This window comes from Oncorhynchus nerka, linkage group LG3 (genome assembly GCF_034236695.1).
Source record: "Oncorhynchus nerka isolate Pitt River linkage group LG3, Oner_Uvic_2.0, whole genome shotgun sequence".
Classification (NCBI taxonomy): Eukaryota; Metazoa; Chordata; class Actinopteri; order Salmoniformes; family Salmonidae; genus Oncorhynchus; species Oncorhynchus nerka.
The window spans coordinates 22,616,598-22,629,584 of NC_088398.1; the positions used below are offsets into that span (position 1 = coordinate 22,616,598).

At 43.3% G+C, this 12,987-nt stretch overlaps 1 protein-coding gene across 1 annotated transcript in view; it reads right to left on the bottom strand.

Moving 5' to 3' along the window:
* LOC115104913 (gamma-aminobutyric acid type B receptor subunit 1-like) overlaps positions 1-12,987 on the bottom strand; it is a 45,570-nt gene that overhangs the window by 7,370 nt on the left and 25,213 nt on the right. The window contains exons 9-19 of the mRNA XM_029626319.2: positions 11,444-11,614; positions 10,608-10,709; positions 10,262-10,327; positions 9,721-9,912; positions 8,825-9,070; positions 8,386-8,449; positions 7,426-7,503; positions 3,585-3,735; positions 2,963-3,095; positions 2,561-2,677; positions 886-993 (exon numbers count right to left, since the gene is read on the bottom strand). Coding sequence (XP_029482179.2) covers positions 886-993; positions 2,561-2,677; positions 2,963-3,095; positions 3,585-3,735; positions 7,426-7,503; positions 8,386-8,449; positions 8,825-9,070; positions 9,721-9,912; positions 10,262-10,327; positions 10,608-10,709; positions 11,444-11,614 — 1,428 coding nt within the window. The remainder of the gene's footprint in view (positions 1-885; positions 994-2,560; positions 2,678-2,962; positions 3,096-3,584; positions 3,736-7,425; positions 7,504-8,385; positions 8,450-8,824; positions 9,071-9,720; positions 9,913-10,261; positions 10,328-10,607; positions 10,710-11,443; positions 11,615-12,987) is intronic.

Consider the following 12,987-nt stretch of genomic DNA (forward strand, 5'->3'; position numbering starts at 1 on the left):
GCCCAACGCTCTAACCACTAGGCTACCTTCCACCCCAATACTAACCTAATTGATGGAGTGAAAAGAAGGAAGCCTGTACAGAATAAAAAGTATTCCAAAATATACATCCTGTTTGCAACAAGACACTTAAAGTAATACTGAAAAAAATGTGGCAAAGTAATTATATATTTTTTGTCCTGAATACAAAGTGTTATGTTTAGAGCAAATTCAATACAACACATTACTGAATACCACTCTCCATATTTTCAAGCATAATGGTGGCTGAATCATGTTATGGGTATGCTTGTAATCATTAAGGACTGGGAGTTTTTCATAATAAAAAAAAGAAATGGAGCTTAGCACAGGCAAAATCCTAGAGGAAAATCTGTTTCAGTCTTTTTGTCCACCAGACACTGGGAGATGAATTCATCTTTCAGCAGGACAATAACCCAAAACACAAGGCCAACTCTATACTGGAGTTGCTTACCAAGAAGACAGTGAATGTTCCTGAGTGGCCAAGTTAAATCTTCTTGAAAATCTATGGCAAGACCTGAAAATGGATGTCTAGCAATGATCAACAACCAATTTGACAGAGTTGAAGAATTTTGAAAAGAACAATGTTGCACAATCCAAGTGTGGAAAGCTCTTAGAGACGTACTCACAAAGACTCACAGCTGTAAACGCTGCCAAAGGTGCTTCTACCAAGTACTGACTCAGGAGTGTGAATACTTATGTAAATGTGATATTTCTGTATAAAATGTTCAAAACATTTGCAGAAAAATCATGTTTTCATTTTTGTCATTTTGGGGTATTGACAAAAATATACATATTTTGAATCCAGTCTGTAACACAACAACATTAGGAAAAAGGTCCAGGGGTGTGACCGATGTGACAGTGTCATTGTACCTCTACTGTGATGTGTAATGGATCCACAATCTGCCAAATCATGAGTGACAGGACGTCTATGGCTAGTAACACTCCAACTGTTGCATAGAGTTTCCATGGCTCCAGGTGCTGCAGGGATACAGGAGAACCAATCACAATCCAAGGACCAAGGGTAATGCAGTGAGTCCACACGCATCCAGTAGATAAAATGTAAACAGATTACAGTATTGTATAAGTGTATCAGGCACAGAATACATCAGTTATCAGAGCTCCCTTTAAAAAGAGATTCATTTGTCAATGGGCTCCCCTGGTTAAACAAATGAAGCACACACAAATTAACTGGCATTTAGACGATAACGTTGAAATATTCTACGTGTAAATTGAGGAGTTACTAGGCAGTGGATGCAAAATGCACAACAGTGGTTTTTGAATGAGTAACATATCAAGAAGAAATGGGGTCCAACAATGATGTATGCAATATAAACAACATGCTTTTCCATCACTTCATTCTGGCTTGCTTCTAGCCCTGCAACCGTTCACCCCAGACATAACCAAACCGTGTCGCATAGACCTTGTCACCTCTTCTCTTCAGGTGCATGAAATGATTTCACTGCCTTCACTAGTCTTGCCATATTCTGACAAGTACTTTCACAGAGCTCTTTGGCAAATTGCCCTTTCATGGCCATTAAAGAGAGTTGGTGATGAAGTCAACCTGATTCGTCTTGCATTGGCTCAACTAATAAAGCCCTTGAAGGTTGGATTTCCACTTAGAACTTTAATATTCATACATATTCATAAATGCTCCATAAATGGCTTTATCTCTCATTCTTCTGATTAGGACTTAGAAGAATTCCCACAACACATCACACACACGCAGTGTTTTCCCAGCTTCAGGACATACTATCTTAGAGAGGACACACACACAGTGTTTTCCCAGCTTCAGGACACACTATCTTAGAGAGGACACACACACAGTGTTTTCCCAGCTTCAGGACACACTATCTTAGAGAGGACACACACGTGAATACGTAATCAAGTTGATAGTGTGCACATCACGGGTATGAGTGTGTGTGTAGGTATCTTTCTGTATGCGTGTGTGAGTGAGTGAGTGAGTGAGTGAGTGAGTGAGTGAGTGAGTGAGTGAGTGAGTGTGTACTTGTGTCTGTGTGACTCCCGTCTCTGTCTCTACTGTACTCTACTGTACTCTATTCTACTCTACTGTATTGTACTGTACTCTACTGTATTCTATTCTACTCTACTGTACTCTACTGCACTCTATTGTATTATATTCTACTCTACTGTACTCTACTGTATTCTATTCTACTCTACTCTATTCTACTGTACTCTACTGTACTCTATTCTACTCTGCTCTACTGTACTTTACTTTATTCTATTGTACTCTACTCTAAGGTACTCTACTGTACTCTATTCTACTCTATTCTACTCTAATGTACTCTATTCTACTCTGCTCTACTCTACTTCTACTACTGTACTCTACTGTATTCTACTGCAGTATATCCCAGAGTAGAGAATATACAGAGATACTTTAACATGCAGAGCAAAGCACATCTCCCAGAGGCTTATGTAACCTTACTCTAAAGTTGAAGGGGATTGTTTATCTGCCAGCACCACACATTCAGTACTGTAGACTCTGGAGCTTCCCTGTTCCCTCCTCTGGCCCTCCTAAAAGGCTTACCTTCCTCTTCTCCTTCTTCTCCTCCTTCTTTGTGAAGAGATTGTGTACCCACCAAATCTTGGTGAACATGCTGCCATAGGCCAGACTGAAGCCCAGGCCGAGCAGCCACAGACGGAACTAGACAGAGGGGGAAAGAGAGAGATTTTGATGATTCAATATTTTTACTTTTTTGGCAATACAAATGCTATTTTTATTATGCCAATAAAGCAAAATTGTATTGATAATGAGAGGAGAAAAAGAGAGAGAGAGAGAGAGAGAGAGAGAGAGAAGGAGAGAGCTAAGGAATATGAGAAATAGAGAGAGGCAGAGAGAGAAAGAATTTCTCCTGACAAGCCATCGCAGCACATCCCTCTACTCTAGCACCAGAAGAACAACCCATTCCCACGGCTTTAGCTGTGTTACCTGACAGACCACAGGGAACTGGGACCTGTGGATGTGGTGTCCGTCGATCCCCAGGGGAAACACAGCAGCCAGGGCCATCATACAACCCACTGCCGTCATGTTGTTCAGGTAGGGCTGGGAGTTCTGGATGTACCTGGCACAACACACACAAAGAGGGTATGAAGAAAGACCAGAGAATATAGACAAAAACCCACACGGGCACCGTTTCACATGCACTGTTTCACGTGCACTGTTTCACGTGCACTGTCCGCAACACTTTACAGCATCAAGATAATGTCATAGACATGACATCGTCTGTCACTGAATGTAAAGTGATGAGGCATTTTGCATGGATTGGAGACAGTTACGCCAAGTGTTATGACATATGTCCACATAAACGTGAATGTGACTTGCCCACAGCCATCTGGAGACCAACAAGCAGGACCCACCAGGAGGACAATCATAGTCCCAGCGGGATTGCCATTGAAGTTGTTGATGAATTGCTTGCTGTAGCCAGTGTTTGTTTTTTTAAAAATATATTTTTGAATTGAACTTTTATTTAACTAGGCAAGTCAGTTGAGAACAAATTCTTATCTACAATGACGGTGTTGCTTAAATGTGCAAGATGAAGTTCTAATCTCACCGCACTTTGCTGTTGTAGATGTTGAAGGTCAGACAGACGATGCCCAGCAGGATGCCCAGACCAGCGAAGACAGACACAGCAGCAAACAGCTTCTGAGAGAGGTACCTAAACTCCTCAATGACTATTGTCGAGTCAGCCGGGGGCCCGGCACCTGAACAGAGAGAGAGCGAGAGAAAGAGAGAGAGGGAGAGAGACAGAGAGAAATAAAGAGAGAGAGAGAGCGAGAGAGAAAGAGAGAGAGGGAGAGAGACAGAGAGAAATAAAGGCAGAGAGAGAGCAAGAGAGAGAGCAAGAGAGAGGCAGGACAGAGGTTAGTCCATCCATGCCTTAAAGAGACAGAGAGTTCTAAGGGCATATTATGCCTGTCTACAGTGCTGTACTTGATGTCACTCAGAACAGAACTGGGCAAAAGGACAATTATGTTTTGAATTAAGATCCAAATCCGAATTTGAACAGGGAGTGCACTAGGCTCAGTAACCTCTACAGATACTAACCCAAAGGATCAAATGAAATTGGCACAATCAATTTACACAGTAACCAGTATACATTATTGTGTTGCGCTCACTGATTTAATTCAATGACCAACAAGGTACAGAAATTGAGAATAAAGGAGGATAGATGTGGAAATCAGGACGTGTTCAACCTAATTATCTCAAAACATGTGCATGACTAAAAAGTAACCAAAAAAATAGCCATTGGTTCATTCAAGGTTGGAGATGGTTGAAAGTGCAGCTGACTGATTTGATCTGTCTCCGATTTCTCTCCTGTCTGTCTAATCCAGCCCTGACTGCAGATCCTGACAGCTGCTCAGAGTGTGGGTGTCACTGTGTCCTTACGTAAGGGTGATGACAGTGACATAGACTTGTGTCAGTGTGTGGGGGACGTGTCCATGTCAGGAAGAGGGTGACACAGTGTCGAGCCCCAGGGGTGTCACAATACCAGGGCGCACACATTTGTTTTGGCGGTTTCAGCGATATCACACCACTGACTTGCCTGAAGTGACGTCTGAGACATGCTATCTGAGAACAGAGTGACGACTGTTTGAAGATATGTGTTTTTCTGTGCATTGAAGAGCGAACGAGCATTGTCCTGTCAGCTGAAGTGTTTGCACTGTTTAAACCTTCCTCCGTCCTTGATCAAGGAATCAGGACAGGGTGTTGCCATGGAGACCAAGCTCTGTAATGGTTGCCACGGCGATTAGGAAGACAGTTGAGCTAAAGTGGTTGTTAGGGGCGACAGTGAAGAGAGCGAGAAAGTGAGGGAGGAATTCGACAAGGGGTAAACAGAATGGAGAACAGGAGAGTTAAGACAATAATCACCTCCACCTCCAGACCCAACTTGCCTCTGCCACTGTTCATGTAAAAAAATATATATATTTTACCTTTATTTAACTAGGCAAGTCAGTTAAGAACAGATTCTTATTTTCAATGACGGCCTAGGAACAGTGGGTTAACTGCCTTGTTCAGGAGCAGAAAAACAGATTTTTAACTTGTCAGCTCGGGGATTTTATCTTCAAACCTTTCGGTTACTAGTCCAACACTCTAACATCACAACAAACTAAACTCACTTTCGTTACCTGCAGAACAAACTAAACTCACCTTCATTACCTCTAGAACAAACTAAACTCACCTCTGTTAACTCTAGAACAAAGTAAACTCACCTTCGTTACCTATAGAACAAACTAAACTGACCTAGGTTAACTCTAGAACAAACTAAACTCACCTTCATTACCTCTAGAACAAACTAAACTCACCCTCATTACCTGTAGAACAAACTAAACTCACCTCTGTTGACTCTAGAACAAACTAAACTCAAATCCGTCATGTCTTTAGCAAAAAACTATACTCTGTCACCTCTATAACAAACTAACCTCGTACCTCTCCCACTGGTTACGGATGTCAGTTCAATGTGTAGTTTTTATTTACATTTGATTGAGTCGTCAACTAACGTGAATTCAACATGGATTTAATCACCATTGGATTTAGGTTAAAAGTTGGGTGAAAAAACGTTGATGACTTTTTGATTCAACGTCATTTTTGATGTTGTTGAAATGACGTGGAAAATGACATGGCAACCAGTTTTGCCCATTGGGCTGTGACTCTCCAGTAAACTAGACACACCTCTGTTACTATACAAAAAAAGGTGCTATTTAAAATCTAAAAGGGTTCTTTGGCTGTTCACAGAGGGTTCTACATGGAACCCAAAATGGTTGAAACCAAAAAGGGTTTTACATGGAACCTAAATGGGTTCTACTATAAGGACAGCTGAAGAACCCTTTGGCACCCTTTTTCTAAGAGTGTGCAGGGCAACGAAACTTAACACTGTCACCTCTATCACTGTCACCTCTAAACCTCTATCACTGTCACCTCTAAACTTAACACTGTCACCTCTAGCAAAATAACCTTTATCACTCTCCAGAAAACTAGACTCCACTCCATCACCTCTATAACAAACTAACCTCTATCACTCTCCAGAAAACTAGACTCCCCTCCATCACCTCTATAACAAACTAACCTCTATCACTCTCCAGAAAACTAGACTCCACTCCATCACCTCTATAACAAACTAACCTCTATCACTCTCCAGAAAACTAGACTCCCCTCCATCACCTCTATAACAAACTAACCTCTATCACTCTCCAGAAAACTAGACTCCGCTCCATCACCTCTGGAACAAACAAACCTCTATCACTCTCCAGAAAACTAGACTCCACTCCATCACCTCTATAACAAACAAACCTCTATCACTCTCCAGAAAACTAGACTCCACTCCATCACCTCTGGAACAAACAAACCTCTATCACTCTCCAGAAAACTAGACTCCACTCCATCACCTCTATAACAAACAAACCTCTATCACTCTCCAGAAAACTAGACTCCACTCCATCACCTCTGGAACAAACAAACCTCTATCACTCTCCAGAAAACTAGACTCCACTCCATCACCTCTGGAACAAACAAACCTCTATCACTCTCCAGAAAACTAGACTCCGCTCCATCACCTCTGGAACAAACAAACCTCTATCACTCTCCAGAAAACTAGACTCCACTCCATCACCTCTATAACAAACAAACCTCTATCACTCTCCAGAAAACTAGACTCCACTCCATCACCTCTGGAACAAACCATCCTCACCTCTGTAAACCTACATCACACCAAGCTCACTCCTGTTACACTACAGAACAGTAAGACCACCAAACTCAGCCCTACAGAGAGTCATCTCTGATTGGACCCATTGGCCCTGCTCCCCTCGGAGGCTAAGCTAAGCCTTGGCAACAAATCGTTTCATTAAAAGTCTACAACGGTGCCCTCTCTCTGGCCTCCCAGCATGCACGATTGACTAGCGGTGCAGTAATTCTAAGCCCAGGCACAAGTGTGTCACCTCTCAAGGGAGGGCTGGGCCAGTAAACAACTGAACTACAACATTTGTCTTGGTCTGGCTGAAGCAAATCAACAGTAATAGAATTTCTCTGCAGGCTGTGTTGGATGCTTAACTTTCCCAAAGTGAAGAAGTGTGGGTGGGGTCAGGCTTTCCTGACTGCCATTGTCTGGCCACTGAGCTGTGGGTGTAAACTAATTCTGGGTGAAGGAGGATGAGGGCCCAAATGATTGCTTTTAAAGCCAGAAGTGGTGATTTGTCTAACATGGAAATGAAGGATGGAGGCAGCGCGGGCTTAGAGAAAGAGAAGGCGTAACAGTAGGTCTAATGTGAGGGGAACGAGATAGATAGTTACATAGATGACTCACCGTGAGACAGTCACACACACACCCACCCACCTACACACAGAGAGAGACATACACAGGAAGCCTGACAAAGACAATGTAATCAACTCTGCCGCACCTATCCACACATCGTTGCCGAACCAGGAGAGATTCTTCTGAGAGCTGTCGTAGTATCCAATCTTCTTGTAACTGCCTCCTACACAGCGAGAGGGAGAGAGGGTCCAATTAATATCTTCTCAAATCATCTTCGTTTCCTGCCTACATAATATCCTTGGGTTATGATGGGTTCAAACGACAACAAACAATAGAAGACTTAGAAAATGAACGACAGGACAAAACATCATTATGAAAAGAAGGCTACGGAAGTGCGGGGCAGAACATTTCAAATCCACAAATAGAGAGAAAGAGAAAAGAGGGAAATTGGAACGAAGAGAGAGAGAGAGAGAGACGATACAGAGAGAGGGACCGATACAGACCTACAACAGGGAAAGAAAGACAGAGGGAGAGAACGAGTACGTGGCATCCTGAACCATGAATACTGATTGGAATAGAATAATTCACAAATTCAAGTCAAGGCTTTCAATGTATTAACCAAATTAGCCGACCCCGTCACTAGCACTGCGGCACGCAAAATGCTACCCAGTGCAGGGCTACAACATTTGGATTATCTTTTTTTTTTTTTATCCATTAGGGGTCCAAAAAGAACAAAGGTACAAAATAATCCGCCACTTTAGCTTTGATCCAATTAGACGGAAGACTTGACTCAACACATTTATAAACCAGCACATTTAGCACATGCAATTGTAGGACAATGAAACAAACTGCACAGCAAAAAGCTAAAAATGCTTGGCTCTCAAATAAACACGAGTGAGAACGGGGGGGGGGGGGGGGGGGGGAGAGAAAAGCGTCAGCAGACAGCCTTGATCTTGACGAATGACCGGACTGACTGACAATCAGTCGCACAGCAATAAAAAATGCCTATGGTTTTTTGTTGTCGTTGTTTTTTTTTTTACTACTGTAGAATGTCCAGAACAAGGAAAGGCTGAAATGTGCTTGGAATGGTGATAGATGACTTTACCTTGCAGTTGCTCAATAAGGGTCATCGCCATCCTGGAACCCTGGGCATCAAACACCACATGACCCTGAAGGAGAAAAAAAAGTGCTACATCAAGTCAGAAATCAACTGTCGTCCATGTAGACTTATTGAATGAGGCAATGCATAGATTACACACGTGTCATTTACTGTGCAGTGTTCTTCAAACTGGTCCTGGGACAAATAGGGTATGCAGGCTTTTGCTCCAACCCAACACACCATATTCAACTAACCAAGGGCTTGATGATAAGTATAGTAGTTGAATCAGGTGTGTTAATCCTCCAACCAGGGTTGGACTACCTGGACTTGTATACTAAGAAACACTCATTTGCGTTTTCCATTGCAAAAGGTTTTCAAACATTTTGTGCCCTAATGAACATGGCCCTAGTATATTCTCCTGGAGGACCCATCCTCCTGTACTCACAGACACGCCTTCAAATGAGCTAGTGTTGAGGGCGCGGTAGATCTCTGCTGTGATGTCATGGTTGTTATAGTTGAAGTCTTCCAGCCTGCGACCTTTGGCCTTCAGAGGGGCCACAGTCTTGTTGAGGGCCAGGGCCAGGGCCCAGACAGCGTCGTAGGCCAGAGGGGCCTCCTGGAAGCCCCCTGTCTCTTCCGGGTTCTTACCCCCGAGCCGGTTCATCAACGCCCCCAGGAACTCCTGAGAGGTCTGATTGGACCAGACATAGGGAAGGGGAGGAGTTGATAAATGAGGGTCACCATTCGTGTGGCTTTCAATCTGAACTATTGTCCATCAAACTCATTAGTATGACATTTATATAATTAAAATCACTATGTTAGTTGCATTAGGGTCAACTTAGATTTAGGCAATACTGGAGCCTCAAGCACTGTGTAATGTTTACGTATTACTAGCCTTTGAACTCAAAAAGTAGTGTACTTAGCTCGGGGCCAAGAGAGCTTTTACGCCAGCTTTTTGGGGCTAACCAATCACAGAGTTCCATTGTCACCTAAGTTGAATATTTATTAGGGATAGCCCTGGGTCAGGGACATTGATTTCATATACATTTCTAAATATGTGTCTCTGCCCTGGGCTAAGAACATGCGGTGTAGAAAAGCCTAAAGGGCCCCTAGAGTGTACTATTGCAGAAGCATATCAAGCCTCCGCTCTGCAGGTAGAGGAAGGTATATGAAACTAATCAACAGCTAAGCTGGCAGCGTGTGAAATTGAAGGGACGACATGACCAGATGGAGAACACATGTTGCTCACCAGGTTGGAATGCGGATCATAATCAATAACACTACATGGACTTGGGGGACCTGATCCTGGATCAGTATGAGATCCGGCCCCGATGTTCTCACCAGGTTAGAGGCTCCGCGGACGGTCTCGGGGTTGAGCATGACGATCTCCGTGGTAACGTGGCCCTCCACCGCCTCTGTCATGTTCTCGATGGTGCAGTTGATGGACGGGTCTTTGATCTTGAACCAGTTATCAGCATACCAGCCAATCAGAAACCAGACATATTTCTTCCCATACAGTTTCTCCTTAAATACCTGGAGGATAGAGGGAGAGAGTTGGAGGAAGAGAGAGAGAGAGAGGGGGGAGAGAAAGTGAAAGAGAGATAAAATAGGAAAAAAGAGAAGGGCAGAGAGAGAGAGAAACATTTGGAAAATAGACAGAAAAGAAGAAGATGAAACACTTAATTGTCTGTTAAATAATTCTTAATTACACAGAAATATTCTTTGCTTCTCAAGGCTACATCATCACCACAGTACAAATGAGAATTCATTAAATAAAAATGGTAATTTGTTCAGATAGAGGTTCAAGATACAATAGAGGTCAATAGCTATAAATAGCTTGATGATTTAATAGCCCGATGATTTAAAGATTTAAAACACTCACCTCGCAAAACACTTTCCTGGCTTCCGTCTCATAGAAGAGCCCAACGATTATTCTGGCATCCTGACGCTATTCAATGACAGCAAGCACAATGATTTAAGCCGTCGTAATGAAAATACATTCACATAGCTCAATAATAATGATACAAGCCTTTACACTTTGACTATTACAATTCTATGGTACAACTCTGCTAGCTAGCTATCGCGGCACTTCACAAGCTGGCAGTTGGCTGTGCTAATTAGCCTCCTGCATTCATTTCCTGTATTAAATCACCTCACTTCGCTAACAGGCGCAACTGTGAGCAGGGGAGAGCAACAGCAGCCCCCCATTGAATATTTCATCAAAGCACCTTGAGGTTCTTGACAGCGACAGCCGGGTCGGTGAGGAAGCTCTGTCTCACACTGATCTCAATCCCAGCCTCCTTCACCCTCTGCTCCAGATCATCCAGAGTCTATATGAGAGAAGAAGAGAAGGAGTAGATAGAAACAGAGAAGGAAGAGAGAACAGAGAAGGAAAGACGAACGAGAGAAGGGATGGGGAAGATAGAAAGAGAGACGGGAGGGGTAGAGATTGAAAGAAAGATGGAAGGGGTGAGAAAAGGAGAGAGGAAAGGCACAAGAAATGTGAGTGTCAAATAGGAAAGAGATAAGAAAGGACAGTGGGAGAGAAGGAGAAAGATCATTTGAGAGAGAGAGAGAGAGGTGGGAAAAGAGAGAAAAAGAGAGGCAGAAAGAAGGGGAGAAGATAAAGAGGAATAGACGTAGGGAAAGAGAGAGGAAAGAGGAGAGATAGAGAAAAGTAAAGATCAAGGAAGAGGGAGATCATTAACTTCCGTTAGAGGATAGAACCCAAGAGTCACATTATCCACCCGGTTGCTCAGAGAGATGTATCGCCTGATCAATATTTCTCACCACCAATATTCCAACAAATTACTTCGGAAATCCACGATCAATCATGGGATTGAATACTTAAAAGACTATCATAGCACATTTAAGTCACAAGTACGCACACACCCACTCCCACACACTCATTTGCTCATTAAGATGTGGGAGAGTCACTGAAGAGGGGGCTGTGTAAGAAAGATGTGTAAGAAAGGGAGACAGAGAGATACAGATACAGAGCGATAGAAAGAGAGCGAGAGAAAGAGCCATAGAGAGAAGAGATAGACGGAGAGAGTGTACTGACCGAAGTGAAGACCTCTGTGGTCTGCTGGATGGTAGCGATCTTGGTCCACTTCCACTTCTGGAAGAGGCGTACCCTGGTGGGGTTGTGGAGGGTGGCCGAGGGGTGGGTGCGGAAGAAGGTGGGGAAACGGTTCCTGTTGGACAAGGCTGGAGAGCTGGAGCCATAGGACAACTGAGAAAGAGCGCGAGGGAGATAGGGAGGGAGATAAACATGTATTTTCTTAAATTCTACAACTATCAAAACACTACACAGCCAGGCAATATACAGTATTAATGTATTCCGTACCAATGCAACTTATTGCACTGATTTCAGTTGAATTAAGAGGCGAAGGGGGTCTCATGTTCTACATCTATCATGACTTTGGTTTCGGTGTTCAGAGCATCGGCACCCTGACATCAGGGAATGAGAGAAGAAGAAGGTAGAGACCTGATGATAAACATCAAACATGATGTACAATATCGAGTCCCAGCGTTAACAAATCTCCTGGTGTATTTAGACATAGTGGAGCCATCAATACATGGACAGCAGACAATACAGCTAGTGACATGTAGAGTAGAATACAGTTTGCCAGCTCACAATTGGGTGCAGTCAGGGGGATGATGGTATCAGCCCGTGGAAAACAGCTCCAACATCAGGGGTGACACACACACACACACACACACACACACACACACACACACACACACACACACGGGAGAATGAAATAGAAGGAAATGGAGCAAAGCGGCGGGGCACAGAGAGGCTCATAAAACACCACTTTGCAGGAAGCAGAAGAGAAGTACTACCATGTGCTTTTTGTTCACGACCTGAAACAAACACTAGCCTCAAAATGAGTTGGTTCAGGGTCGTGTTCATTATGCCCCAAATGGACTAAAACTGGGAGGGATTAACTGGATTTGTCCAATAAGAAAGACACATTTATGTTTTCCGTTGCTAAATGTTTTAAAATGTTTCACAGGATGTGCCAGTATGAACTCTTTTCTTATATTGGGTCAATGGGATTGGCTTTAAATGTAGACTGAGTTGCTACGCTAGGCTTTGGGAGATGCGAATACAGCCTACAATTGGAGCACCAAGAAGGCCCTTGATTCTGGTCTGTTTGATCCTTGGCTCTCTGATAGGCTTGTTTGACATGCAGAGAGTTACTCCTCCTAAGGGCTGAGCAGGGACAGAAATAAGTGTGTGGAGATTGGTGGTGGTGTTCACACACTCACTAAAGAGCCTGAACCCTTTGTGTGTATGTGTGTGGGGGGGTCGACAGCTAGAGTGGGAACAAGGAGGCTGAGAGGAAGAAAACAGAGGAAATCAAGCAGACAGGCCCAAGGCACTAGTTGCTGGCAAGTGGAGGGAGTAAAGAGGAGATTGGAAAAGCTAAAAGAGATAGAGTGTTTAATGAAGGAGAGAGATGGATAGATAGGGAGATTTAATTTGTTCTCAATTAATTAGTTGGCTAAAAAGGTTGATTTAAGTTTAAGGTTGATTATGAGATTACGAGAGAGAGAAAGAGAGAGATAGAGAGAGAGGGAGAGAGGCAGAGAGAGAGA